General features: G+C 39.3%; 2 protein-coding genes across 5 annotated transcripts in view; both read right to left on the bottom strand.

Moving 5' to 3' along the window:
* The window catches only part of phf20b (PHD finger protein 20, b), a 29,649-nt gene extending 17,053 nt beyond the window's left edge, over nt 1–12,596 (bottom strand). For both annotated transcript variants that reach the window (XM_079588489.1, XM_079588490.1), the window contains exons 1-4: nt 12,400–12,596; nt 6,600–6,705; nt 3,834–4,005; nt 3,641–3,725 (exon numbers count right to left, since the gene is read on the bottom strand). In XM_079588489.1, coding sequence (XP_079444615.1) covers nt 3,641–3,725; nt 3,834–4,005; nt 6,600–6,682 — 340 coding nt within the window. In that variant the 5' untranslated portion in view covers nt 6,683–6,705; nt 12,400–12,596. The remainder of the gene's footprint in view (nt 1–3,640; nt 3,726–3,833; nt 4,006–6,599; nt 6,706–12,399) is intronic.
* A 3,324-nt stretch (nt 12,597–15,920) lies between these two features.
* arhgap46b (Rho GTPase activating protein 46b) overlaps nt 15,921–27,338 on the bottom strand; it is a 72,859-nt gene continuing 61,441 nt past the window's right edge. For all 3 annotated transcript variants that reach the window (XM_079587995.1, XM_079587996.1, XM_079587997.1), the window contains 5 exons: nt 21,697–21,770; nt 19,333–19,532; nt 18,668–18,759; nt 18,122–18,291; nt 15,921–18,037 (listed from right to left, as the gene is read on the bottom strand). In XM_079587995.1, the coding sequence (XP_079444121.1) occupies nt 17,843–18,037; nt 18,122–18,291; nt 18,668–18,759; nt 19,333–19,532; nt 21,697–21,770 (731 nt within the window). In that variant the 3' untranslated portion in view covers nt 15,921–17,842. The remainder of the gene's footprint in view (nt 18,038–18,121; nt 18,292–18,667; nt 18,760–19,332; nt 19,533–21,696; nt 21,771–27,338) is intronic.

Here is a 27,338-nt window from a genome sequence, read left to right as displayed (position 1 = left end):
AAGCGAAGTCTGCAACGGGAGAGCGAGTGTGGAGACGAGCGGTAAGAAGTAGATCAAGTGCATGTTGACTAACACCTGTCTCTAATTCCAGTAACTGGCGGAGAGACGGGATATAAGCGGCCTGCAGACCTGGGAAGGGGAGAGAGACTAACTCTGTGGATCCTATTTTTTTGAGTTGCTTTTGTTTTGTTTTGTATATGTACAAATTTAGGGGGAAACGTTTTATTTACGTTTAAAATAAATAATTGTATTTGAAACGTTTTACACTGGTGCCTGCCAAAACCTGGGACCAAGAACTTGCGGAGTTGGTCAAGTCGCTCGCTGGTCTCCACCAAACACAACACCAAGCGCTTATGGACCTCAGACTGGAACAGGAGGAATGATTTCGTCTGCTGGTTCAGGCGCAGGAGGACCACCCGCGAGTCATCCGTAGCTTGCTTGACCGGCAGGTCGCCCCACCATCTCTCGCGTGCCTCTGGTAAAAACGGGTCCACGGGATGACCCGGAGGCATTCGTGGATCTATTTGAAAAGACAGCCGAGGCATGTGGGTGGGCCCGTGCCCACTGGCCGGTGCGCCTGATAGCAGCACAACAGTTGCCTACAGAGAACCTCTTGGCATACCGTGACCTCAAGCGGGCCATCCTCCAATGGGTCAGGCCATCTAGCTGGCGGAGGATCACCTGGTGGCGTGCCCTATTCCTATTCCTATTTTTCCATAATAAGAGATAGGTTGTATCAGGTGGCCTAAGACGCCCAGACCAAAGAAGATACAACCCAATTATTAGTACCAAAAAGATCAATGTAGTCCAATAGTAGGACACTTAGGGGAAGCATTAGTTCTGGTGGACTATCCAACACGATATCCGGAAGCGGTGCCGTTATGCACCATCTCTGCAAAGAGTGTGGTGGACGAGCCGTTTCGTATGATCTCCCGGGTGGGAATCACCAAAGAGATTCTCACTGATCAAGACACGGCATTTATGTCAAGCACATTAAGCAAACTGTACGAAATGTTGGCCATTGAATCCATTCGCACCAGCATTTATCACCCAAAAATGGACGGACTAGTCCATAAATAGCTCGAGCCCCTGTTGCTCATGGTTCTGGAGGTCCCACAAGCCTCCACAGGGTTTTCCCCATTCAAGCTTCTCTATGGACGGCAGCCCTGTGGGGTGCTTGACGTCATTAGAGAGGCTTGGGAGGAGCCTTCAAACAGCCGTAGTGAAATTCAGTATGTCCTGGACATCCGAGGCTAAACTCAACACGTTGGGGTGGCTCTCCATGGAGAATTTTCTCCAGACTAACACCTGTCTCTAATTCCAGTAACTGGCGGAGACACGAGCAAAGGACAAACAAAGTCGGCTGTGCAACATGGTATGCGGCAGCATCAATTTACAACGGGAGATAAAGCACTTTTATTACTTCCAACATCCAGCTCTAAATTACTCGCCAAGTGGCAAGAACCCTTTGTGGTTACACAGCGTCTCGGGGACCTTGATTATGAGGTATGGCAAACAGTCAATCCGCTTGCCCTGGTCCCCAAGGGAGATCACCTCTCGCTGACTTAGCTCACCGTTGTAGCCAAATTGCAGGCAGATTTTGTAGACGCGTTCTCGCCCCTGCCTGGTCGCATGGACCTCATACAGCACCATATTGAAACGATCAAAGGGGTGGTGGCGCGCAGCCGACCCTATCGTTTACCTGAACACAAGAAAAAGGTGGTACAGGATGAGTTAAAAGCAATGCTAGAGTTGGGAGTACTCTGTGGAATAGAAGTCACACAGAGACTGGGCGAGCCCGACAGGTTTGGTCCGTTTCTGTGTCTAGTACAGAAAGGTGAAAGCCTAAGGTGTCCAAGTTCGACACTTATCCAATGCCTCGAGTTGACGAGCTGCATGATCGGTTAAGTTCGGCTCACTTTTATTCCACACTGGATTTAACAAAAGGTCATTGGCAGATCCCCTTGTCGCCATTATCCAAAGAAAAAACAGCCTTCACAATGGCGTTCGGATTACACCAATTTATTACCCTTTCAGTCGGGTTGTTCGGGCTCCCGTTAGCTTCCAGCTTCTAATGGACAAAATCCTCTGGCCACATTCCACGCATGTCGCTGCCTATCTGTATGACATCATTATCTACAGTAATGATTGGTAGCGGCATCTGGAACATCTGCGCGCTGTCTTGAGATCGCTGAGGGTTGCGGGACTCACAGCGAACCCGAGGAAGTGTGCAATTGGGCGTGTGGAGCTATGTTATCTAGACTTCCACTTCGGACAATTCGTGACTGCAACCTGCCAAAGCCCTAAGACCAAAAAGAAGGTGAGACAGTTCTTGGGTTTGTGTCTAATTATTCAGAGCTCACCAGCCCGCTGACTGATCTGACTAAAAAAGGAAGCTCTAGATCTGGTTCAGTGGACGGAGCTGTGCCAACAGGCTCTAACCAAAGTGAAGGGTGCTCTGTGTGGCGGGCCACTCTTGCAATCTCCTAACTTGAATCTCCCCTTTGTGTTGCAGACAGATGCATCGGACAGCGGGCTGGGGGCAGTCGTGTCCCAGGTGGTCAGAGAAGAGTAACAGCAGGTGCTGTATCTGAGTCGAAAGCTCTCAAAAAGAGAGAACAGATACAGTAACATTGAGGAGGAGTGTTTAGCCATCCGTTGGGCCATCCTCACCCTCTGTTATCACCTCCTGGGACGGGAATTCACCCTCTGTTTGGACCACGCGCCCTTCCAATGGAGCGGATCACCCGTTGGTGTCTAGCTTTACAGCCTTTTAAGTTCAAGCTGGTCCACAGGCTGGGGGCGCAGAAGGTCGTAGCAGACTTCCTCTCTAGTAATGGGGGGCTTCTGGATTATTTTGATTTTGAGAAATAGACACTCTCTCCCCGCCCTGACATTGTCATTTTATCTGAACCTATTTACACTATCATAATGTAATGCTAAACACTTTCATAATCGAACACTATTATAAATAAATGCCCAACACTTTTATAATGTAATACCCAACACTATCATAATGTACCACTATAATAATGTAATGATTAACACTATCATAAGGTAATGTCCAACACATTCATAATGTAACACTATCATAATCTACTGCTCAACACTTAAAAAATATATATACGTAAAAAATATATATAACTATAAAAGGTGCTACGATATTAAAATCCTTGCTGATAAGCTGATAATTATCGTCAAGTTAAAGCAAATAACTGATGCAATGGCTGATATAAAAATTTCATAATATTCTGTCTAAATGCATCAAGCGGTTTAAATGCTACATGTGAATTTAGACATCACAACATCATAATGAACAAATGAATCATAATGATTATCGATTTTTAACAAAGCCCTACTGTAATGCATGCTTTTTTAATTAAAAGTTTAAATTCCTTTAAAAAAAAAGTATGGAAGTATAGATTTTTTTATTTGACTTTTTAATAGTTACATGAACAAATAGTATACATTTATAAATGATTATTTTTCTTCTTTTTTTTTTTACTTAATATTAGCCAAATTGCATGGTACAATACGGTTTCATTTCCCAGTTGGTAAAAACTAACAAAAAGAGTGTTTGAATCTGGACCAGTCAGATGATGTGCTGAGGATTAACATTGTGAAGGTTGTGAGTACACACCATCTTTGTCCCGGGACAGGATCTTAGCAGGGTAGTACCTACAGTCTGACCAGCTGGCGAGAACTTTCTGGTTGACATGAAAGCCCTGAGAAAAGAAACACATCTATATATAATCATGCAACATTATGAGTCAGAGTGTAACTTTGGCCATGCGGACTCTGAGTGATTCAGCAGTTTGACAGGAAGTACTCACTGGAGCGCTCTGCCGTTCATTGAGACCTTGTTTCCTAAGCTGGATTCGTTCCACGGGTCTAAGGTACGGACTGCTCCAGTCAAACCATTCATCATAACGATGACTCCACTGTCTGTAGTGGATCAGAACCTTCTCGTCCTCATAGTCGATCTTCTCAATGCTAGCTGCATACCTGTGAACACACAAAGAGTTAACTTTAAATGACCTACTTCAGATTGCCGACCAATTACCTCTGGATTTCTAAAGGTTGAAAAAGATGTTTGAATGGAGTTTAATTTTACGGTTAATAAGCAAGTAACACAGCACCTTTTAATAAAAGTATTAAAAAAATTATCAAATTAAACATGCATGTGCGTATTCTCAACAAAAAAAAAGAAAACAAAATAGGTATTTTTTAACTAATAGCTAAAATATAATGCATGGAAGAGTTTGAGATCCTCGGTTTGTGATTTACAGTAGTATCAACCAGGGTGGGAAATTAACTTTTTTGTCCACCAGCCACAGTGGCTGGTGGATGCCCAATTTTACCAGCCACTTATATTTTTTACCAGCCACTTTTTCCGGAATTCAAATTGCAAGAAAGAAATTGCTTCAATACGTTTTTTATTTATTTCAGGGTACCCCCAGGATCCTCCAGCTTAAATTCAAGGCTTTTTAAGACCTTTTTTAATACCATTTCAAATGAAATTCAATGCCAACTTCGTACCCATTCCAACATAAGTATGAGGGGAAAATATCAAATCTGTATACATTTTAAACCCTGTAAAATAATTATGTAGGCTACTATGTAGGCTACTTGAATTAAATAAAACATTTTATTTAAATGATCAGTCATATTTAATACATACGCAACAGCGTTGTAGTCCGCTTGGTGTGTGTAGGCCAGTGTTCATTTTGGCAACCATTTTTGATTCAGTCTTAGTCTTCATCTTCAGACGAAAATGCTTATGAATGCAAACTTTTAGTCATTACTTTTAGTAAACTGCAGTTACTTTAGGTAGCTATTTTATATGTAGTCTTTAGACAGAAAATGTCATAATTATTCTCTCTAGGCCATTCAATTAAGCTTATGAGAAATTATTTACATTGCACTCTTTAGCAGTAGCACTTGTGCAATTCTACATATCCCTTTTCCTAAGTTCCTCTCTTCCACTTAGTCACACCTTTTCCATTTAGGGACAATATTCGCCCCCTTTAATAATTTTTTTCATTTAATTTTTAACCTTTATAATACCTTTTAAAAAGAAATAATGCTTTAAATAAAACAATGTTCAATAAATATGCAATGTTAAAAAACGTTTTTAATATTAATAAAAATATTATATTAAAATAGCCAGTAGGTGGCGGTCATCGAGTCATTCATTCATTGAATCTCACGATTCGTTCAAAGCCACAGATTTAGTTGCAAAATAGAGCAATAAGCCTGACTACTGTTTTAAATGCAGTACATCACTTAAATGTTACCCTTTTTTTTACTGTTGTATAAAATCAATGTCACATTTGAAATCGTGTGGATATTCGGGAAACATTGCATTCTTGCTCATATAGCCTATGATCAACATTAAAACACTGCTGGATATCAGCCTGCATTTTGATCGCAGATTTAGTCGCACAAACAGCGCAAGCGGCTCGTGACAGAACACAGACCGACTGAATGACACTTTAATTTAAGTAGAAAATCTCAAATAAAGATCGCTGAACTCCAGCTTGTCTGTGTTTTCAGATCATCCGCGCTTCAGCAGTGTAGAGAGCGCGCGCGCATGGTTAAAAATAATTTCCCTTTCTTCTGCACCAGCTCAGCTCAGCTATATATAATGTTATACACTTTTTATTTTATTTTTATTCTCAGCTTAGCTATGTATATAAGTTATACAGTGTATAACGGTCTCTTCAGCGCCGTGACACGCAGCGCTGAAAACCAATCAAAAGAGTTACTCGACAAAAGTGTATTATTGTTACTTAGCAACCGCATTCTTTGACAAAGGCTGTCCAATCCGTACAATGAAATCACTCGCAGCATGTGTTTATTGGTTACTACTTAATACATTCAATGTTAAGTCAATGTAAAGACGCGTTTATGCGCGTCTGGTGGTCCTGTCCTGGTCCCTCGGTGGATGCTAATTTTTGCGAACTGTATTCGCTTTTGGTGCGAACGCAGCATTATTATAATCCACCCGCCACTGTGGCTGGTATACACGGCAAAGTGACCCGCCACTTTGAAAAAGTACCCGCCCTCGGCGGGTGGCGGGTGCTAATTTCCCACCCTGACGGCAGCAGTTCCTTGATTATTACGCAGGAATGAGAGTTTAATTCCCAGTCATATTGGCCTAGAAAATTACAACAGTTTATTTTCTGTCGGTCTTAGTACACGATGTAACTACAGAAGAGTCAAGTTTTAAATAGGAAAAATATCAAAACTCTTGGTAATTTTTTTGAGAGAGATGCTAACGGTCTAATCAGATTCAATGATCTATGCTAAGCTATGCTAAAAGTGCTACCGCCAGACCCGGAGATCGGCTGAATGGATTAGAAAACGGTGAAACTGTTTAACTCAAGAGGAGCTGGAAAATGAGCCTATTTCCCAAAAAAGTGGAGTGTTCCTTTAAAATGCTTATTTTTAGTTTGTCCAGTTGGCAAATTTAGAACTTTTTCAAAATCTTTGAACGCAACAGAACTAGTGGCATCAGCACCAGCGAAACATCTGAATTTCAATCAGGCCGAGTGAATGAACGGATGGAAGAACGGAAGCAGAGGGGAGACACTGACCAGTTCTTCAGACTGTCCCTCGCCTCCAGCTGCGCTCCCACCTCGAACGCGATCCCACGCCTGTGAGGAGGGCTCTTTGTCATGCTGGTCACACACAGTCACCAACCTATGAAACCAGAAAAACATATCATGAGGTCAGAGGTAATGGATGTTACAGTCATGGGCGGCACAACCGAACCAAGGTGCTCATAAAATAACAGCATTACTACAGCCTACGGTATTTCAATGACTAAATATTAGACCACATCAGCACTTTTGAAATGATTTTATACAATATCAGGGCTTATTTGGTCTCCAATATTTCAGTTTCGGTTGTCCAGTGGTTATCCATCTTTTCTAATGTCCTAAAAATGCAATTTCAGTGATTTACTAAACTTTTGGATGATTGGCACTGTCATTTCCAAAAGGTTGGCATAACAGTAAAGACAACACATTTTAGATAATAGGCTATAGGTTATAGTAACTGATATTGCCCAAAATTTCTAGTTGCATATATACTAGGTAGAGCATAATTATTCTCTAATAGTTCTATTATTTCTGCTTTTGTAGCCGATACAGATTACAGATTTCGTCATCTGAAATCAACCAATATATTGATATAGACTATTTAATCCTTTATTATTAGTTCTGGGCTAATCCTCACATTTTATTTAAAGGAGTCAGATAGTATTTTAAGCAATGCCTTTACAACTGCTTACTGTCAAGTCATGAGCATGTTCTATTGCTCCCGGCCATGCTTGTTTCGATCCTCATTTTACCTCTTTTGTGCTTCCCATAATCGCAAAATAATTGTTTTAAAGTCAGCATTAAATGGATGTTAACTTACAATAGTCTTTTTTTTCCCTATTGTGACGTATATCTGAGCAAAACGGCTTATCGAACAAGAAAAACGTAGGGCGGGACTTGATTTTGTCCATGGGGAATTGATTGCATGGTTGTGGTTTGCTATTGGTGGATCTCATCATGTGAGTGACAGGTTGCCCCGCCCTCACACCAGAGGAGATGATGCTGCAAGAGGGAGGGGAAGTTATTTTGATTAAAGATTACGAGGACAATCCCGTAAAAGATTATGTGCACGGATAAAATGCTGCAATATTCCATTAAAAAAACTAAATTGTACATTTAGATTTCATGGTAACTTTAAACATTGATTGGATATTTAATTATTTGATTTCATAATTCTACATTCTCAGCCATTTCCTCTTGTGTTGGATGTTGGTCGCACTCATAGATGATGACCACCATTTTTGTTATTTGATGCCACCACAGATGCTACACATATGGGTTACATGAGCTTGTTCACCATCTCTCTCAAGCTGGTTTGTTTACAGAAGGCACACAACTTTAACCTCAGTGTGATTTATGCATGTGTTCAAATAAAAAATAAATAAAAAACACAGAACAAGTCACAGGAAGTGATTATTATCAGTTTTGAACAACAGCTGATTTATTGAAGCAACATGTATCAAAACTACACAATGCATTGAAATTAAATTACCTTAAACCAATTAATCATGAATCATACAACTACTGAGTAGGGCTGCACGATATATCGAAATTACCAAAATATCGCAAATGTATAGGCCTATGATATGGCTTACAATAACTGAATGATTGTAATACTTAAAGGCCCGGTTTCACAGACTGGGCTTAGAGATTAAGCCAGGATTAGGCCTTAGTCCAATTAGGGCATTTAAGAAGCTTGTATAAACATGCCTTAGAAAAAAAACATTACTGGTGTGCATCTTGAGACAAACCAATAGCACTGACATATCTTAAAATCATATTTTAAGATATGTCAGTACAATTTGCTTTCAGTAAAAACATCTGAAACATGCACTTTAGTCTGGGACTTGGTTTAAGCCTGGTCTGTGAAACCGGGGGAAAAAACATTACAAAAAGACTAAGTTTTAGGTAGACGGCGACGCAGATATTAGACTGGACATTTGACTGTTACATACGTGTAACATGCTTAATATTAAATGCAATAAGATGTCAGTCCTCTTCCGCATCTTATATGGCCAACACACAAAATTATGTCAAAGTGCATGTCTTGGTGAGCAATGAGCATTCACGTAAACACAGTCATGTCTTAAGTGGAGCAAACAGTCAAGAAAGAAAGTGCGCGTTAGGCTTGCTGCGATAGTTGGTGTTACCGCTGTTATTAGGCGTTAAAAATAATCGCGATTATCAGTTTAACTAGCATCATGCAGCCATGCAGTGCACACAAAAAGACGCCTCTCATACTGTATAGTGCGTGATACTGAACAGTTCTCTGATGCGTCTTTTTCCACTTTTACGGACAAATTAGGGCTGTGCGATATAGCTATAAAATGTATCACAATGTTTTATATCGTTCGGTATTGATAATTGACATTTTTTATAACCTTTTTTTTTTAAGACAAGTATAAAAGTGTGAATTTAAACCACTGTTTTTTTATGAAGGCAAACAACTAATTATATCAGTTTTAGCAGTCAAAAACAAAATGAAAACAAAAATATCTTCTTTATGTCTTATATTAAGAAAAAAAAGTAAGTGTTAAAGAAACTCTTGAACTTACTTTTTTTTTTTTTTTTTTTTTACAAAATGTGTGCAATGTAAAAGTGTAAACGTAGAACAATCAAGGCGAACTTTGAGGTAGATCAACATCTGTAATAAGTAGGGGTGTGTAACGGTTCACAAAATTCACGGTTCGATACGACAGTGGTGTCACGGTTAGGTACGCTACGTTTTCGATACAGAAAAAAGAAATGGCAGAGAAATTTCCTTGATTTAAAAAATATATACATTTATTAAAAGAAAAAATATTTTTAAATAAGTGTGAGTTTTCCTACATCTTGAAACTTAGTTTTATAATTGGGGGTAATCTTTGAAGGATGAAAAAATAATGTGTTGGTCATCACATTAACAATAACATTTAAATATGATAATATTTGAGTTTTGAAGTGCTGGAAAAAGATGTGACGTACTTGAAAGCATTTCACTATTCCTGCCAAACTTCCATGGTTGCAGTTAGTGTTACTACATTTAAATCTATGGTGAATGTTGCTGATCTGTGGACTTAAAGCCTATAACTAGTTCATTCATGGCAATGTTTCTCCTGGTTTCCACGCCAGCGCTGTTTGATCCGTTAATAATGGAGAAAATTGAATGCTTCTCACTAGATCTCGCAGCGATGTTATAACTTCAGTGGCGAATTCAAATGCTTCCTTTACTGGATCTCTTAGCGCTGTGTGTAGTACAGTGTCACTTGATCAAGATCGGCTCGCGCTGCACTGACATTGGTCCAAACTGAGCGTGAAGCACAAAATAATGAGTAGCGCAGTTTCGTTCTGCTTTTATTACATTTGCCATTTGATGTTGGGCAATGTTGCAGTGGTTGCGCCAGCGATGCGCATTTTAATAAAAATAGAGCGATATATCAAAAAAATTATATATTCCGTTACCGTCAATAAATACCGATACTGTTTTATCGGACAGCCATACTGTTTATTTCAATCATATCTTTGATCAGTTGTATTTATTTGTGCTATGACTAATTTGTTTATTTGTTCTTTTTTTAAATACTCAGCATTTACTTGTCTATATTAATGTTTAGTTTTTATTAGATAAGCTAGCTGTTTTTGCTATGGTATTTTTAAACCATATGCAAAAGTTCCTTGTGTAAGTGTTCTTTACCCTGTTGATTTTTGTTCATGGTGTTCAGGTACAATTAAATGTTTTACAATAAGACTTAGAATAAATGTGAATGATAAGGTTGTTGTTTTTTACTTCATTAGAATCGAAATTAGGAATTGATAAGAATCAAAATCGATAAGCAGACAGAATTGGAATCCTTAAAAACCAAATGATACCCAACCCAACAATACACACAGCAAGACTTGTAACAGAATAGTTTGAAAGTGAAGTTGAACATCGCCCATGGCCTGCACAGTCACCAGATCTAAATATTTTTGTGCCACTTTGGGGTATTTTTGGAGTCAGAAAATGTTTTCCTTGCATGTTCTGGGAGAGGAATGGCTCAAAATCCCTATGTCCACTGTGAAGGACTTGTATCTGTCATTCCCAAGACGCAATGATGTTGGATTGGCCGCAACAGGAGGCGCCGCTACCCCATACTAATAAATGATTGTGATCTAAAACCAGGTGTTTCAATTTCATTGTCCAACCCCAAAAATGAGTAGATTTAAAAAAGAATAATGTACAATCAGCTCAAAAAAGTAATTACATAATTGTACAACAACATTACTTACTAAAGACGCTATAGATGTACAAAAACCCAGCATAATATTTGATTAAAGTGTCTGATAAAACACAAGGACATGTGCTTGACCTGTGCTTATCTTGTAAGGTAAGATAAATGTCTAAAAGAATAATACCAGATCAGATGTGCAGATGTGTGTATTATAGTTTTATACCACAGGGGAAAAACAGTGGTACATTTATGACATAATTATCATTTGTGGGTGTCCCTGTTTAAGCACTTTTCCAAAGCTGGTAGAGTGTAGGGAAACATTAAAATGTAAGATATAATTTCGACAGTAGGCTATGAAGAGTGGGAAAAGGAAGGGAAACTTTGAGCACCATCGACCCTAATGCATTATTACCCTTAAAAATTCAAATAGGAAAGACTGACATAATTCACACTGAAAACCACCGTCCTTTATCAAAAGAGGTCTTCATCATCATAAATCACATGAAAGCGCGTCATGAAAAGCGTCGGATAACAAGTTTCGTAACTGACTCGCGTGCTTATTCAACCCGCCAGTGCTGCGCGCGCAACCGCCGGGCTCGCGCCCGTCCTCGTGGACAGACACGTTCCTACAGATTGCATACATTTTAAATACGTCATAATCGCGGGAAACCGGCACATTATGTTAAATCAATGTTTTCACAAACTCCTAAGCTCTCCCAGTGAACGGTCGCTCACACCGACAGGCGCGTGACGCATATGGCGCGGAAAACCTTTCCTCCTCGTTGTTTACATTGTCAGGCAAGCGGCTCATCTGTACATGCCTGTCATAACAAGTCGCAATCAGTACATCAAACGACAGAGCTTGAAGATAAACGTTTTTATGGTCGAAAGTGCTAAACATGACCGGGACATATAAGAGGATTCATGCATTTGACTCTTCCTCTAGTTACTTCTCATGCGAGGAAAACGTGGGTGCAACGTTGTCTGCGAACTTGACGCTCACTGCTGTGTGTAGTTTAAGATAGCAGGCGAACAGAAAATGCTCTGCGATGTGATCTGCACCAAACAAAAACGAGTCAAGCCCTCAAAATAAAGTTTAAGTAATTACTATGTCATTTTAAATAGCTATATTGATATTACATTGTTCCGTTGCTAAGAATGATGCGCAACAACAGCAATCCATTCGATTGGTTCAGAGCCCTGACTGACGCGGACTCCGGCGTTCTGATTGGACCGCGCATCTGTCATTCAAACGCTTACGCTCAGCGGCCTCCGCTCGGCCTACTCCTTGCAGCATGGGACTACATCAAGCATGAGTCGAACAAATGTCTTTCAGCCATTAAGAAGCCCTAAATGTGCATTTATCCCGATACACATAACGACAATTACTATAACCGCCGACACTTTTCATCAATGCACTATTTGACAAAATCAATTTCATGGGTCCCATTAGCATCAAACAGGGGAACATGCATGGAGGCAAGTTTCGTTTTAACACAACAGCATCATCACCACATACAAATTATAAAATGTACAATTACATGAAATATACGACCAAGACAGCTGCTCATTGTTTTGGAATATACAATCACAGCGCCGTTTACCTTTATTGCTGATAAATGTACTCCGACAGCAAAGAAAGCAAGTCCAAATGCATGGGGAGTGCTGTAAGTCGCATGCTTCGAGAGCGAGCGCATCCACGCAGTTTGTTTTCTCCGGCGCGAGCAGCAAGGCCGGTGTCCGCGAGGTGGAGCCTGTCTGCGCATGCGCCAAGCGGATTATTCCTGCTGTTCGTTTCCTCATTTCGTGGAGATTTTTTTAGCGCCTTCATTTCGTTTCTCACGGTTCCCATCTGAAAACGACAGTAATAGTTTATGCCTGCGGCACAGGCGGCGTATCATTGAAAGTGATGTTTAGTTCAGAGCATTTTAGCGCTTCTTCTCTGAAGATATTTATGTTATTATTAGAAGTAGGGTTCTAGTCTACGAGTGAAATAATCCGAGTCACTTGTACTCTAACCACGCGACAACAATTATTATGAATTATAGTGTACGGAATACAAGAAACTACGTTTTTTTAATAGTGGAGATGAAAACATAGTCTACAAAAGTAGCTGAAATAAAAATTACAGTACGCAAAAACGCAGGAATTTTACTGAAAAAGACAAACATGTCCATAAGGACGCACAAGGGATGGCCATATATCTCCCTTGTGCGTCCGTATGGACATTTTTGTCTTTCAGTTAAAAAAAAAAAATCATTTTGTCTGTGTTAATGCTAACTGGATACATTTTGCAACAAGTTTTATTGTTATTGTAATTGTATTACTTCCTTTATTTTTCACTAGGTACACAAAAGTTCCACTCTGTACCTTAAGGACAAAAATGTCCCCATTGAAACCCATTACAACTGCAATTGTTTACCCCCAGGGCCATTTAACTATACAATGATGCAATCTTTGTTAAGAGGCTTTCATTCTGTTGGCAATGCTTAACATTTTTAATTTGTACTATTTATTTTTATTTTTTACCAGATGGTGCCATTTTCTCAGGTTTGGCATATATAAAGCATACCGGTACTTGCTTTCCTGTTTTCTGCTTTGCATAATATAGAGCCAATTGGGTAAATTATGCAGCAATAATTATGTGTTTGTGTTGGTATGGATGCCAGAGTGTGGCGTGTATGTTTGTGATAATAATAACAAAATGTGTGTGTGTAATATTTGAGAGGGAAATACTCTACTGCATATCACACATCCAACCACTGTGTGGCACAACGGGGAACATGTGGTACTGTGGCCAAACAAAATCTTATTGAAAGCTAATTTGTTTGTGATATTATCAACCTAAAATTTGGAACACAACTTGTTTAGATTTATGGCTTTGATTTTCTAGCAGTTTTTAAATTCAACATGTTTTATTAAATATATTTTATATAAAATAATGTTCATAAATCATTTTCATAAACTTAAACCTCTATAACTTTTTTGTTTCACTTTTGTTTAAATACTTCAACTAAAAATCAGCCAAGAGTCTTCTTTAAAATGAGACCAAGCGACTTCAAATTCTGTTGACAGTTTTTTGGCATGGACATTTTTTACATACCTCAGAGTAAAAAAATAACTGAACATTAAACATTAACAGGTGTTTCCCTTTACTGAAAAACACATAAAATAACACTTAATTTCAATATTTACTCTCCATTTCCAGCCATATGCAAAGCATGCTGGGAACTAACAATGGTGTCTCTAAATAAAAACCACACAATTTAACTAATTCTCTTCAAATAAATAAGTAATTTTAGCAGTTTAACCGGTTTCTCAATTCAAGCCACAAAACTGCGTACGTTTACTTAAAAAAAAAAGTTTCCTCTTGGTTTTATTAGTGAAATGTTCTCAATATTTTCTATACAACACTGAACCACACTTTTCTCTATAAAATATGCACACTAGTTTTAATTATCACCTTTATTTAAAAAAAAATTAAAATTACAAAACTCATGATTTTTTTAACAGTGTATGTATATGTGTATATATATAGGCTATATATATATATATACACATATATATGTGTGTGTGTGTGTGTATATATATATATATATATATAGCATACGCACACACACACACACACATTATTTATATATATATATATATATATATATATATATATATATACTGTATACACACATTATTTATATATATATATATATATATACACACACACATTATATATACACATTATATATATATATATATATATACTGTATACACACATTATTTATATATATATATATATAGACACACACACATTATATATACACATTATATATATATATATATATATATATATATAATCTTATAAAATATATATTTTTAGTAGGCCGTTTTATTTTGATAGTTTTTAATTTACATTTCACATTTTTATGATTAACTCTCCATTAGCTCACTAGCTCCTCTGGGTTCAGTTTGAATTATTCTTATAGCCAGTCATCATGTTAAGACATTTTGAGATCAATAATCAGCTAAATACTAATCACTTTATCCCAATAATCCCCGTTATTGGACACTTTCACTCATGAACTATATAAACGGGCTGTGAATAGAGCATTTCTACAAAGGCATCCGACAGTAAACCGAAACCTTTGCTGTGGGGTTGCATTTACACCACTAGATGTCATTATAAGACACCTGCCATATCAACACAACTAAGGCCCTGTCCCAAATGGCACACTTCATATGCACTTGCGGTCCTTGTGGATTTACAATGGCCGCCATGTGCGCCTGTCTGTTAAGTCCACAAGACAGCAGGGGGTTCTTCTCAATACGAAGGGCATCTCAATTCCCTAGTTGCACCGCGTGGAGTGAGGATGCACATGTGTATCCTTCTGAGGGAAGGATATGAATGCTTCACAGCGGTGCGACTAAGGGAGGACACCCTAAGGGAGTCCTCCTAAGACGTGAGGAAAGGAATCGAGGGAAAGAAAACCAGGATGCACAAATAAGAAATGAGAAGCACCCAGGGTGTCTTCTTAGGTTTCAGAACGCCCCCTTTGAAGTCGATGTGCGCCATCGATGCACACTTTAGCCTAGCCCGCACTCAAGACTCAGACTTCTACCCGACAGTCATAGCGCCATTATGTCACACAAGTGCGGACTAATAGGAAGACTGCGAGTGTTTATGGTGCCATTTGGGACGGGGCCAAAAGTGCACTCATAAGCTAGCTGTGTCCCAACTCAGAGGCTGTCCTCTGTGAAGCGTTGTTAAATGGGACGGAGGATTGTTCACTGGTGCGCAATGAATCTTGGGATAGGCGGCTGCAAAGGATCCACTCATTCTATCCTTGGGAAATGAAGGATGCATTTGTAGGCCACATTTGAAGAAGCCTTCGAATTGGGACAGCCTTAGTCGCACCGCTGTGAAGCATTCAATCTTCGAATTGGGACAGCGATAGTCGATCAACCTTTAATTCACTGGAGATTCCTGACTTCACCACAAGAGGTCATGAGAGCTAATCGTTGATTTGGGGTTAAACTGAAGAAATGATCTTGATGGCACAGAGTTCTCAAGGCCTTTGCTTGTTGTGAGAGGCAGAGACAAATCAAGGAAGTGAAACTCAGAGCCATTTTTGTACAATTATACAAATTTACAAATTTTATTTCAGAGTTCTTTATGAAACTACACAAATTTAAACACGCATCATCCATGTCATTATTCACTGCTGTCTCCTACACACATCCTCACACGCATAGAACAAAAGAAGACAACAATCCTTAAGGAGCAGGTCGAGTGCAGGATGAGTATCCGGGATCTCACAGACACACAGGTGGCAGAAACGAACTGAGGGGGAAGTGCAACAAGTCAGGGGATCACTTACTTTCACTATTCAGCTTTATAAAACTATTCATCAGATGAAGGGTCTATATACACAAGCACAGGCAGAGTTGATGGCGGATCCCACATTACATCAATAACAAGTGTGATTGTTTTTTGTATAGCGGACATGAATCATGGAAGTTCAATTTTAAGTAAACGATCAAGAACGGACTGCAATTTGCACGCGTTCAGAATGATGTTACCAAGGCCTGAAACATACTCTTCTAAACACTGCTATCTAAGCAAGCTCGGTTTTTATTTCACACAAATACTCGTTGCATTCTCAGCTTTGCCACAGGGGGCACTATAGGCTATAGCCAAAATTTGCATAAACTGTCAGTTTTCTCTGTTTTCTCAGGTAAACAAATGTCATGGCAGCAAGTTTGAAGAGATTCTGAGTATCTCAGTTTAATAGCACACACACATATGAAGGTGACATCTGGCTGTGTCCGAAATCGCCCTCCTCATATGTTTGAGGGGAAAGCCATTTGCAGAGGCGTCTGAAACCATAGACATGAGTGACGCACCAAATGATTTCTCGCGTCTCGCCAGAAGATGAAATCTGTAGCATTTTCAGTACTTCGCTCAATGTTTCCATTCACTCCTTTAAGCGGACTATATTAGTGGACTAATGTAGGGAATAGTGAATGAGAGCAGAGACCTTAGTCAAGGGCAGACGCCATATTGAATTTAAAGACTTACAGTATACCTTACTGTAAAGGTACTAGTTCATGTCATTTTCCCTCACAACCTTGTTTTCATTCCTGTCAAAAAGTTAAATATGGCGCTCCCCTGCCATTTGTAGATTGATTCTCCTGAAAATTGTAAACATTATGACTACTAGCCTGACATGGCTATCTGTTTGTTTGAGCAATGGCAGACAGGTTCCTTGTATGAGTAAACATACCTGGGAATAAAGTGTTTATGGAAAAAGTAACTGATAAAACAGTTATGAATATTTTCGTAATTGCATTTGGTGATGTTAGTGGCACAGAAACTTCACTTCGGCTTTAAGGATATATATTTTTCTATTTTCAAATGGGACGACTGGGACAACTGCTGAGATACCCATTGATTTGGAGGCTCTGAAAACGCTGAAGAGTGTGTTTTTGTGCATGGGCACTTGTGCATCTTATACATCAGCGAACATTCTCCATTTAAGGCACCGGACCTCGAGCGTTGCAAAGTATTTGAGAGCTCTGCAATATTAATTGACCTCTTCTTGCTAGCGCTTAGCCTTAAACACAAAGCTGAAGCCAGCAATTCTCCCTGCGCTCATACTTGAGCTTACAAACGTTTGATATTAAATAATCAGAACACTCATACCGTATTAAATTAAGAAAATACACTGCAGATCATATTGCTTCTGTGTTATTACGATTAAGATTGTCCAAAGGATGCATTCCTCCGCTAATCAATATAAAAGACCGAAAAAATATCAAACCCGAGAAGACAAAGATCATGCATTTGTTTTGCTGAACCCTGTTTGTGAACTTTGAATCTGTTGACTGAATTTGATTCCACGTCACAGTTTAAAGTGAGTCTGGCTTCAAGAAGAGCCATTTTTAGGCATTGTCCGAACTAATGTTGTGATGTGTGAAGATGAGAAGGATCTCTGAGCAGAAGAGTGTCCTGACATCTCCTGGATGATTCACATAATGAATAAAACGTGACTGTCAGATTAAGCCCTTGATGAAGCTGGTGTCCAAGTGGACGATGAGTATGCGGAGGAAGGACATCTCTTTCCGCGTGTTTTCAAAGATGATGCGAGGGTCGTCAGACTGACAGCGCAGGCAGTTTGGAGCCATGACCATCGCCAGGTTATTCACATCCATCTTAGTCCTACTCACATTCACCGGCTGAGCAAACACCTGGGACGAGAGAGAGACAGTTGAAATATCCACTGTTATTGTGTACAACACCGCAGGGATGTGCTCATGTTAGCAGGACGCTACCTGTAAGAAGTTGATGAAGTAGCAGAGCACGAGTCTGTTGAGCTCTGGGAGGGCCTGGACCACACTGATGGCTGCATCGGGATCTTCATAGTGACTGATGCACTGCTTATAGAAGCTCTGAGGAATCACCGGCTCCTCCAGCTCCCTGTACCACAACTTCAGCAGGGACGCTGACACCGAGACAGAGATGTTACATCCCACGTTCAATTTATTTAGACAACTTTTAGCAGTGCACTAGCATTTACAGTAGATGCTAAGACAAGAACTAAACAGCCAATAGTGTTTTATCGACTAAAGGTGTGTGGAAAGACGTTTCCAAACCAAAATCGCCAAACTAACACATTAAATATGGTGTCTATTCGGTCTAAAATAGTGTTTGTTTGTTCTTTGTACCAAAAAATACAGTTCTTGAAACTTCTGGAATCAAAAAATGAATCATGCTTAATTCAATATATCATTATAAAGGTCTGACAGACTCACTTTCTCCAAGTAAATGCTGAGTCACATGTATTTATTGACACACGTGTGAATGTTTCATGTTCTCACCTGGGACATTGGGATCGGAGAGGCTTTCGGGAATTCTCCACTGCTCCACCTGCATCTTGAGAGCGTTCACCTCATCAATATCCCCAGGAACTCTACAAGATGAAGACCACGACAGCTAATGATACACTTATTCATCCGCTTGCAAACGTTATTATCCCAAATGCTGCCCTTTGGCAACATTGTGGCCATGTGGCCTTCTAAATCATGACAAATGGGAGACCCTAAAATCCCGAGGACCTTATGGACATGCACACAAAAAAGCCACATCAAGTGAACCATTTGAAACCAGGTTGTTTGTGTGACTCGTAACACTTGACCACAAGGTGGAGCCAGTTTGACACTCATACACAGGATTTAATGAAAACATGTCCCTGTTACAGTGCGAGTGTGTTTACTTGCACACACTTTTCCTCTGAAGTACCCTCACACTTGATAGGGAACACAAGACAAGTTGAAGTGTGTACAGTAAATGTCTCATATTCAGAAGAAAAACCTATTGAACAGAGAACACATAATGGCTACGGGGGAAGACAAAAAAACATCAGGAGTAGTGCAGACTTCCATCATTGATGAAGAGGGATATCGAAGGAATGAGAACATGTATACGTCAGTAATTAGACAGAGTAGAACAGAGTTTGCTATATACGAGACAGCTGAGAGCTCACCTGAAGATGCCCTCGGTCTGGGCTCCACTCAGGGCCAGCACATACTGGGAGAGCTGGACCTGCACCCAGGGCAGTCTCCTGTCGGGGAACAGCTCGCTCTGCCTCTCCATGATCTCCTCCAGAGCGCTGCCGAAAAGAGACGGGGTCACGATGGCGTTCCGGCCGTGGTCGAGCTCCTCCAGAGTGGGCTTCCTCAGACCCTACAGACAGATGCACGCTTCAATCACAGGCACAATATATTGCAATCTGACCTTAAAGTATATAGATTGTGAATGAACAATGTAACTGTTATAAATTCACTAATATTCAAGAGTTCGCGGTCAGATGTTTTTACTATTGGAGTAAAACTGTCATATTGTGAATTTCTTTTCTATGTAATTTATTCCTGTGAGCTGAGTTTTCAGCATCATTACTCCTGTCTTCAGTGTCACATGATCCTTCAAAAATCAGTATAATATGATGATTTGCTGCTTAAGAAACATTTCTTATTATTATCAATGCTGAAAAAAGTTGTGCTGCTTAATATTTTTTTTGTGTGGAAAGTGACAATTTTTTTTCAGTATTCTTCAGGATTTCTTTTGTAACAACATAAAAGTCCAATCACGTTTGATCAATTTGCATCCTTGCCGAATAAAATGATTAATTTAATTCTTAAAAAAACCTTACAGACCCCAAACTTTTAGTACAGATATTAGAGATTTAAAAAAATATTCTTATTATTAGCCAATACTAGAGATATTTAATCATATTATAATTTTTTCCCATTTTTTACATCTAAATCTATCATCAAATTCTCACTTAAAGTTAATCTTTGAAAACAGTAATAATTTAATAACACAGTTAAATGTAATATTTAGTACATCTCAAAATTAGTATTAGTTTTTAATGCATTAAATGTCGTGATGCATTTTATGATTTTTAATATTTTCTTTATTTAAAAATGAATCAAATGATTTACCGTATATACCCGAATATAAGACGACCCTGAATATAAGGTATATATGGTATTTATTATGTATTTATTTATTTATTTATCACATCATTTTAATATTGGTCATTTATTGGTTACTGGACATAACATTTTATTGGTCAAAATTTCAATATCAGTGCATCCTTAAAATAAACTACATGTACAGTGCTTTTGCTGTACTTTTATGTTATTTTTGGAACTTGGCAGTCTGTGGTCACTATATGCTTTCACTTCATGAAAAAGAAAGAGCGTGTGGGAAACAGCATGAGGATTAATGATGACAGAATCTTTCTAACTGGCTGAACTATTCCAGTACAACACAGCATCACACCAGAATTAAGTTTTGAATGTCAACCAGCCACTGACACAAAGCATCTGTTGATCAGACTGTGTGTTTCCCTCATAACTACGTGGAACAGACGGACACCATCTCAACCGTAACACAATACGGAACAACAGCGGCGAGCGGGATAATGCGTAGCTGTGCGGTGCGGGGGTAAAAATAGCCCACCCAGTAAAAGCGTTGGAGACTGAGGTGGGACGGCTGATTACAGGGTGGGACTGGTGAGAGGACAAATGGCCAGGGGAAACAGCTTCTGCTAGTGCCAGTGCCGGCACCAGTGAAGCGTGTGCATGGACGAGGCTTATAGAAGGGCCTGGGGGGTTGTTGTAACCTTTTCTTCTTAGTTTGGGTTAGTGGATTAGTAATTCTCATGGTGTGCTCCTAAAGACCGGGTGATGTGATTGCTCACAGATGTGACCGATTTCAGACGGCTGTGCCATATACTGCTTCTTTTGACCATTTGGAGACTCCTGGGTTCGATCTAACAGAAGTGCTGGCCTCTACAAATAAACAAAACTCCCAGGAAAAACTGTTTTCAATTATCATTCGACATCACATGATGGAATCATCCAACTTCTATGTGTCTGGTGTAACCATATTAGAAGTCAGTGAGTCAAAGCCGCAACCAAGAACTGATTAAGAACCATTGCCTGCCTATTGAAATTATGTTTGACGTTGGATGCAGATCAGGGCTGATGGGCAATGTGTGTTAGAAATTTTGGCCAATATTAAAATTCAATGCTATCTTGTCTAAATCTAAAATTAAAACAAAACACTAAAAACTAAAATCAATCATTGTAAAAGCTGCAAGCGAATGTAAGCATCACAACATTATAATGTATTATAATGAAAAATTTATATTTGGAGATTTGCTAAAGATTATTATTACGGTCTTTAAAGATTTACTTTAAGTGAGTGTTAGATGATGGTAAAAATAGGGAAATACAGTTAAAAACTGCAATAAATAAATAAATCCAACATCTATTGATATCAATAAAATAATAATTAATTAATTTAAAACTAACTAATAATAAATTAAAAAAACTCTTACCTTCTTGCCCCCAGTAATGGCCACTTTTTGCAGCTTACGGTAGCAGTACTTGGCGTAAATGCTGATAGGAAGACCTGTCAAAGAAAATGAATATGCAATATTACTGACCAATGACCAAATGCAAGATGTTTTTGTGCAGTTTGGCTTGTGAATGAATCCTCTTGTAGGACTTGTATCAAAGTTCTGAGCATAAAATTCTTTACTAAAGGATTTATAAATAAATAAGTCTTCAGAAACAATGCCAATCCATGCATATCAATAGTTTATAGTTTTACAATTGAGACATTTTCTGAAATATGATTTTAACGTTCCATTTAAAAAACTGAAATAACACGAACAACATTTTGACAGCATTGTCAGAACCCCCCCTCCCCAATACATTGGAGATGCTCAACCAGTCCAGTTAAACACAAGATCAAACAAACAAGGTCACACAGATATGATATGGATAATATCAAGTCAACCACAACATTCGTTTGAATAGAGTCGAAAATGATGTTGGCATTGGTGGAAATGCATTGGCATGGTTAAAATTTTTGTAGCAGTAAATGATGAGGTCTTACGAGAGTACTCTCGTGTTGTGTAAGCTAGCTTACAATCCTTCTATCATATCAATCACAAGTTCAATATGGAGTACTGCAAGGCTCGGTACTAGGACCGTTGCTTTTCACCCTGCACATGCTACCCAAGTTGAGAGAAAACATGGCGTTTTCAGTGTCACACTAATAGCAGTCAGAGAGCTGCATTTCAACATAATTTAACTGTTTGCATCATTGAATCATTTTCCAGTTTAACTCCGTAATGCTGCTTTGAAACTATCTGTATTGTATAAAGGGCTATATAGATAAAGGTGACTTGACTTGTTGACAAAGACAGACAGAGAAACTGATGAGGCATAAGTGTTGTGCAAGTAGCTGCTAGTCTATCCAAAAACCTGACAGAGCCTCTTCTCTAACAGTGAAGACCAGCTTCAGTGACTCATATGCGGATAAGTGTTTTCCAGCAGCTAAAAACTGAAACCCTCATTCTTGCTAAGCATGACTGCTCAGCAAATGCTGGATGTGAACCTTTCGAGTGAGATGTGAACGTTTCCTCACAGCTACAAGGTACATGAGGCGTTTAATGTACTAATGGAATCTGCCATCCACGCCACGCCAGATGAAATATCACTCGCCCTGATATTAAAGAGACACCGATACAGCTACTAGTGATGCTGGCTAATATGTACTGATCTTTATGATTTACACAACAGAGCGAGGTGCTATCGGTTTCATTAAACAGAAGAACTCTCTCACAGTGGTTCCCGGACTCATTCTTTGGCTGAACAACCTTGCGTGGTTATGTGTGTCAAACAGATTTACAGCGAACAGGTGACTGAGGGTTGACTGGGCTGAACTGAAGCCTGAGAGACGGTAGACACAGAGGCTTCAGGGCTTTTTCACAGCCATTACTCACAGAAACACAGAGTTTTATATGGGAAAAAGAAAAAATACTCAGTCAAACAAGCTCATTATATGAAAACAAAACTAGCATTCCGTCTTCAAGTTAGCGGCTGAAATAACGGAACAACTACTGAACGTTATGAACGTTTAAAACTCACACATCTGACATGCCCTGATAGGACAATTGAAGCATTGTTAATATGATGCTGTAAAATGAAACAAGGAAAGATCATATTTGCATGTGTAAGTGCTGGAGAAACGGTCTGAACGCGTCTTGTCCTAACTCCTCATCAAACATGGAGAACATAAGGATATTTTACTTCTTACTAAAATCTTGAGGCAAACGAGGCTTCTTTCTGTTAAACGTCTGAAGAACACCCACACAAAACAGATAAACGCAGATGACTGTGAGAATGTTGCTAAAGTCAACGTTTCCCGATATCAGACATGGCAGGAACAGGTGGGTCTGGATGAGTCGGTCTACTGCCATCAGGCACAATCTGTGAATCACAAAGACGGTGAGATTTACAGCTCTTGTTCTGATGACTCTTGTGTGTATGAAGCTGTAAACTCGTGTTAAACAAGCAGGTCAAGTATTTCACAAGAATCGGTCTCACCTCTCTGTGACACACCCTCTGTTTTCCCGCTCTTCCCTTCTCCCCCTTCTACTATTTTAATTCTTTCATATAGTTTTTTTCAAAAAAAGCTAAATTTTGAACAAAAACCTGCATTTTTGTCAAAGACTACATCCAGATCACATTCAGAACGATGATCAAAACATGGAGAAGATCGAGTCCATCAACACCCCCAAAGCTTCACAGTCCTATCCTCTTCCTGGGTCGACATTTCATACGGTAATGTTAGGCAGTTTTGATTTATATGGAGTTTAATGTCTGATGATCATTATTTTACATGCGTGTAAGCAGCAATGCCTCTATCGCTTGTTTCTGCTGCTTCTCTGCCCGCGTTTTGATCCGGAGAATCAAGGATTGTCGGAAAATTCAGTCAATGGCAGGGAAAGACTTAAAACCATTGACTCAAGCACAACTCCGCAATATGCTTACAACATCTTAAACAAATTTTTATTTTTGATAACGCAATGAAACATGCCCAATTGTGCGAATATAATATTTGGCCAGGCTGTCATACAAAGAAATTGTAAAGTGAGAACCAACGAAATAACTCTGTGTCAGTAATAATAGTCAGTGTAAGCTTTTTCTTGTGAGCTTTTTGTTTTCTATGCATTTTTCTTTGCATAGCAAAATAAAACATGTAGCAATTTTTACAAAATAATTTTCTTAGTGTTTTGTTGTTCCCTCATATTTAAAATATTTAAAAAAATAGGCTATATATTTTCCTTATTTTGATGGTTTAATCGAACTTGTAGGCTAATGTTAACAAATACAAAAAAACAATTCAGGATCTTTTGATGAATAGTAAGTAATTGTAATGATGAGTGTAATTTTGTGAATGTGTACTGCGTCTAATCCTTCAGTTAAACACACTTTTATCATCAGCCTCTTGTAGATAAAGAAAGATATGTGGGCCGTTTTGCATACAAACAGTGCCAATGTTGTAACGGCGCTTCTTTAAAGCCCATAAAGGGCGTTTTTTTCCCCTTCCCACAAGAGGCAGGAGGAGGCCACACCCCCACATCCTGAAACAACAGTGAGAGAGTAAAAGGGCATTACTAAAATAGAAAAACAGTGCCACATCATATAAGAAAGTCCTCTGAGAGTGTCTATTCTCTTTCAAAAGGGCCCCTGAACTGCGGCCCTTCCCACAATGCCATCTCCTGGGGCACACGGCGCTGGTACACAGCTGGTGAGGCCCTGAAACACTCAAAATTAAAGGGGTTTTTCGCAGCAATGCCACAGAAGAACCATTCAGTGAACAGTTCTTAAAATAACCTTTTTTTTCTCAATATAAAGAACCTTTAGAGCAATGAAAAGGTTCCATTAATGTTATCGGTTCTTAATGGAACCATAAATGCAAATAGTGAATGATAAAGCCATATTTTTTCTGCCATACTAGAACATTCCCAGCATGCATCAGAGCGAGCCACAGTCAGAGAGCAGGAAGGTGCAAAGGTGTCACTTGGAATGTTCCAATCCAGCCAAAACAATTCTTCGGATGACTAAAGTAAACCAGCAACACATTAGTCAGTTCATGAGAAGTGTTAAGTTGTTTCCTTTGTACTTTCCATAGCTGCTTCCTATGTTCTTTCCGTACACTAGAACAAGGCGTCCAAACTCGGCCCTAGAGGGTTACTGTCCTGTAGAGTTTAGCTCCAACTTGACTCGACACACTTGCCTGGAAGTTTCTAGTAAGAGTTTGATTTGCTGGTTCAGGTGTTGTTTAATTGGGGTTGGAGTTAAACTCTGCAGGACAGTGGCTCTACATGAGCAGGACTGGACACCCCAAGATCTAGAACCACAATGACATTCCTGATGTTTGGCTTCCACATACACACATGATGCTGGAATTAGAAAATCCACTGTTTTTCTGGCTTAATCGTAGCTTATCACTCTTACGATCATTGATGCCACCATAAGTCCTCCAACAAATCCTGTATCCTTGACCTTAAAGGTCAAAGATTGTGATCTTGTTGATTGTAGGCCAGTGGCACATGAAACCAAGTCTGTCGCAATCCAACAGAAAACAAACATTGAAACTAAAGGAGGAAATCTGTGATGTAGAGGTACCGGCACATAAAACATGCAAAGAACAGGAATGCTAATGCTTGCTAAAGAGCAACCGAATACACCTTTAACATTTAAGATAAGAGTATGAGCCCTGGGAGAATTAAAGCATAGTTTTTTTCTGTTCATGTGTAATCAAATATTCTAGCATATCTGACCTATACAGTAAAGCTTCATCAGTCATGTTAAATTTATGATGTTATAAATAGCACAATGACATAAACAGAGGAAAGTCATAAAATTATGAGTAAGGGTCAACGATTATCAACCATATAACATACTCTGAAAACAGAACCATATATAAAATGCAGTCTGCTAACTGTCGACCGCTGAGTGTTTCTGCACTCCCCGCTGAGTTTCACACTGTGATATATCAGGCAGTGCAACGATTTCAAAGTCAATTTTAGAGTAGCAATACAATTATGAACTGGACTGGATTCAGCCAACGAGCAAAGTTTGTTCAAACCCACCAAAGGTTGATCAATAAACTCATCACAATCACAATCTCATGAAGGCTCTTGATGGATTGTCCCTATAATAGATGTACAGTACTAAATAATATCTTGGTAATGAGAGTATATTTTAGCCTTGCACTTCCACCTCAAACAATGACAGTGGCCATTACTTGCAATGCGCACGTCATGCCCTGTGAAGACAACACGCAGTGTAATTAACCAAGGCCGAGCTGGATCTGCACCATTAAAAGCCCACGCAGAGCTGTCTCGTCAAACTCTTTGTTTTGGAGTGTGTGTGCGAGGAGTATAGAAGAGGTATAAAAGAACAACCCGAGTTAAGTTGGATGCCAGCCACTGAGGGTGTAACCTGATCAAAATGTCCCACTTTCCTTTTTTTGTCTCAATCTGCCTGTTCCTCTTTCTCTTTCCATCTCCTATCGCTCTCGCTTCAAGACTGAAAGACGTTCTCAGGATCTTTGTTGCCTCTCAACCATCAAACTCTCTCTCTCTCTCTCTCTCTGAGCAGTCTGGAAGCGGGCCAGGGAAGCGTGGGAGTTGTAGTATGTCTTGTTGCTCAAAGCTTTAATCTTGCCTCTAAAAGAGAGAGTGAGAAAGGGAGAGCGGAGGGGGATACTCCTCTTCTGTGTCGGGCCAGCTGCTCTTTCTTTGAGTGGTCCTCCTCCACTAGCGGACCCAAAGCATCATTAATACTCTCCCTCAGCCAAACGTGTTACCAGGAAGATTCCCTTATTGTACACCAAACCCCCTTGACACTGTATGTGAGTGGGTGTGTTTGGGAGCCAGTCTTTCAGTTAAAGATAATAGACGCCTTGGCTTACCTTACAGAACATGAAAAACAACATGAAACGTCATTCACAACATAACTTCTCTAATGTAATATATTGTAACTCATCCATCAGGATTTGACTGGATTAAAAGTTAAAGTTAAAGCTACATTACTAAAATCATATTTAAGCAGCTACAGTAGATGTGGCCTTGCTTTGTTGTAAATATATAGTCATGTTTGAAGGTATATGGGTCTG

Source organism: Phoxinus phoxinus, assembly GCF_949152265.1.
Source record: "Phoxinus phoxinus genome assembly, chromosome: 18".
Classification (NCBI taxonomy): Eukaryota; Metazoa; Chordata; class Actinopteri; order Cypriniformes; family Leuciscidae; genus Phoxinus; species Phoxinus phoxinus.
The sequence above is the reverse complement of the archived record's forward strand: the minus strand, read 5'-3'. Positions and strand labels throughout refer to the sequence as shown.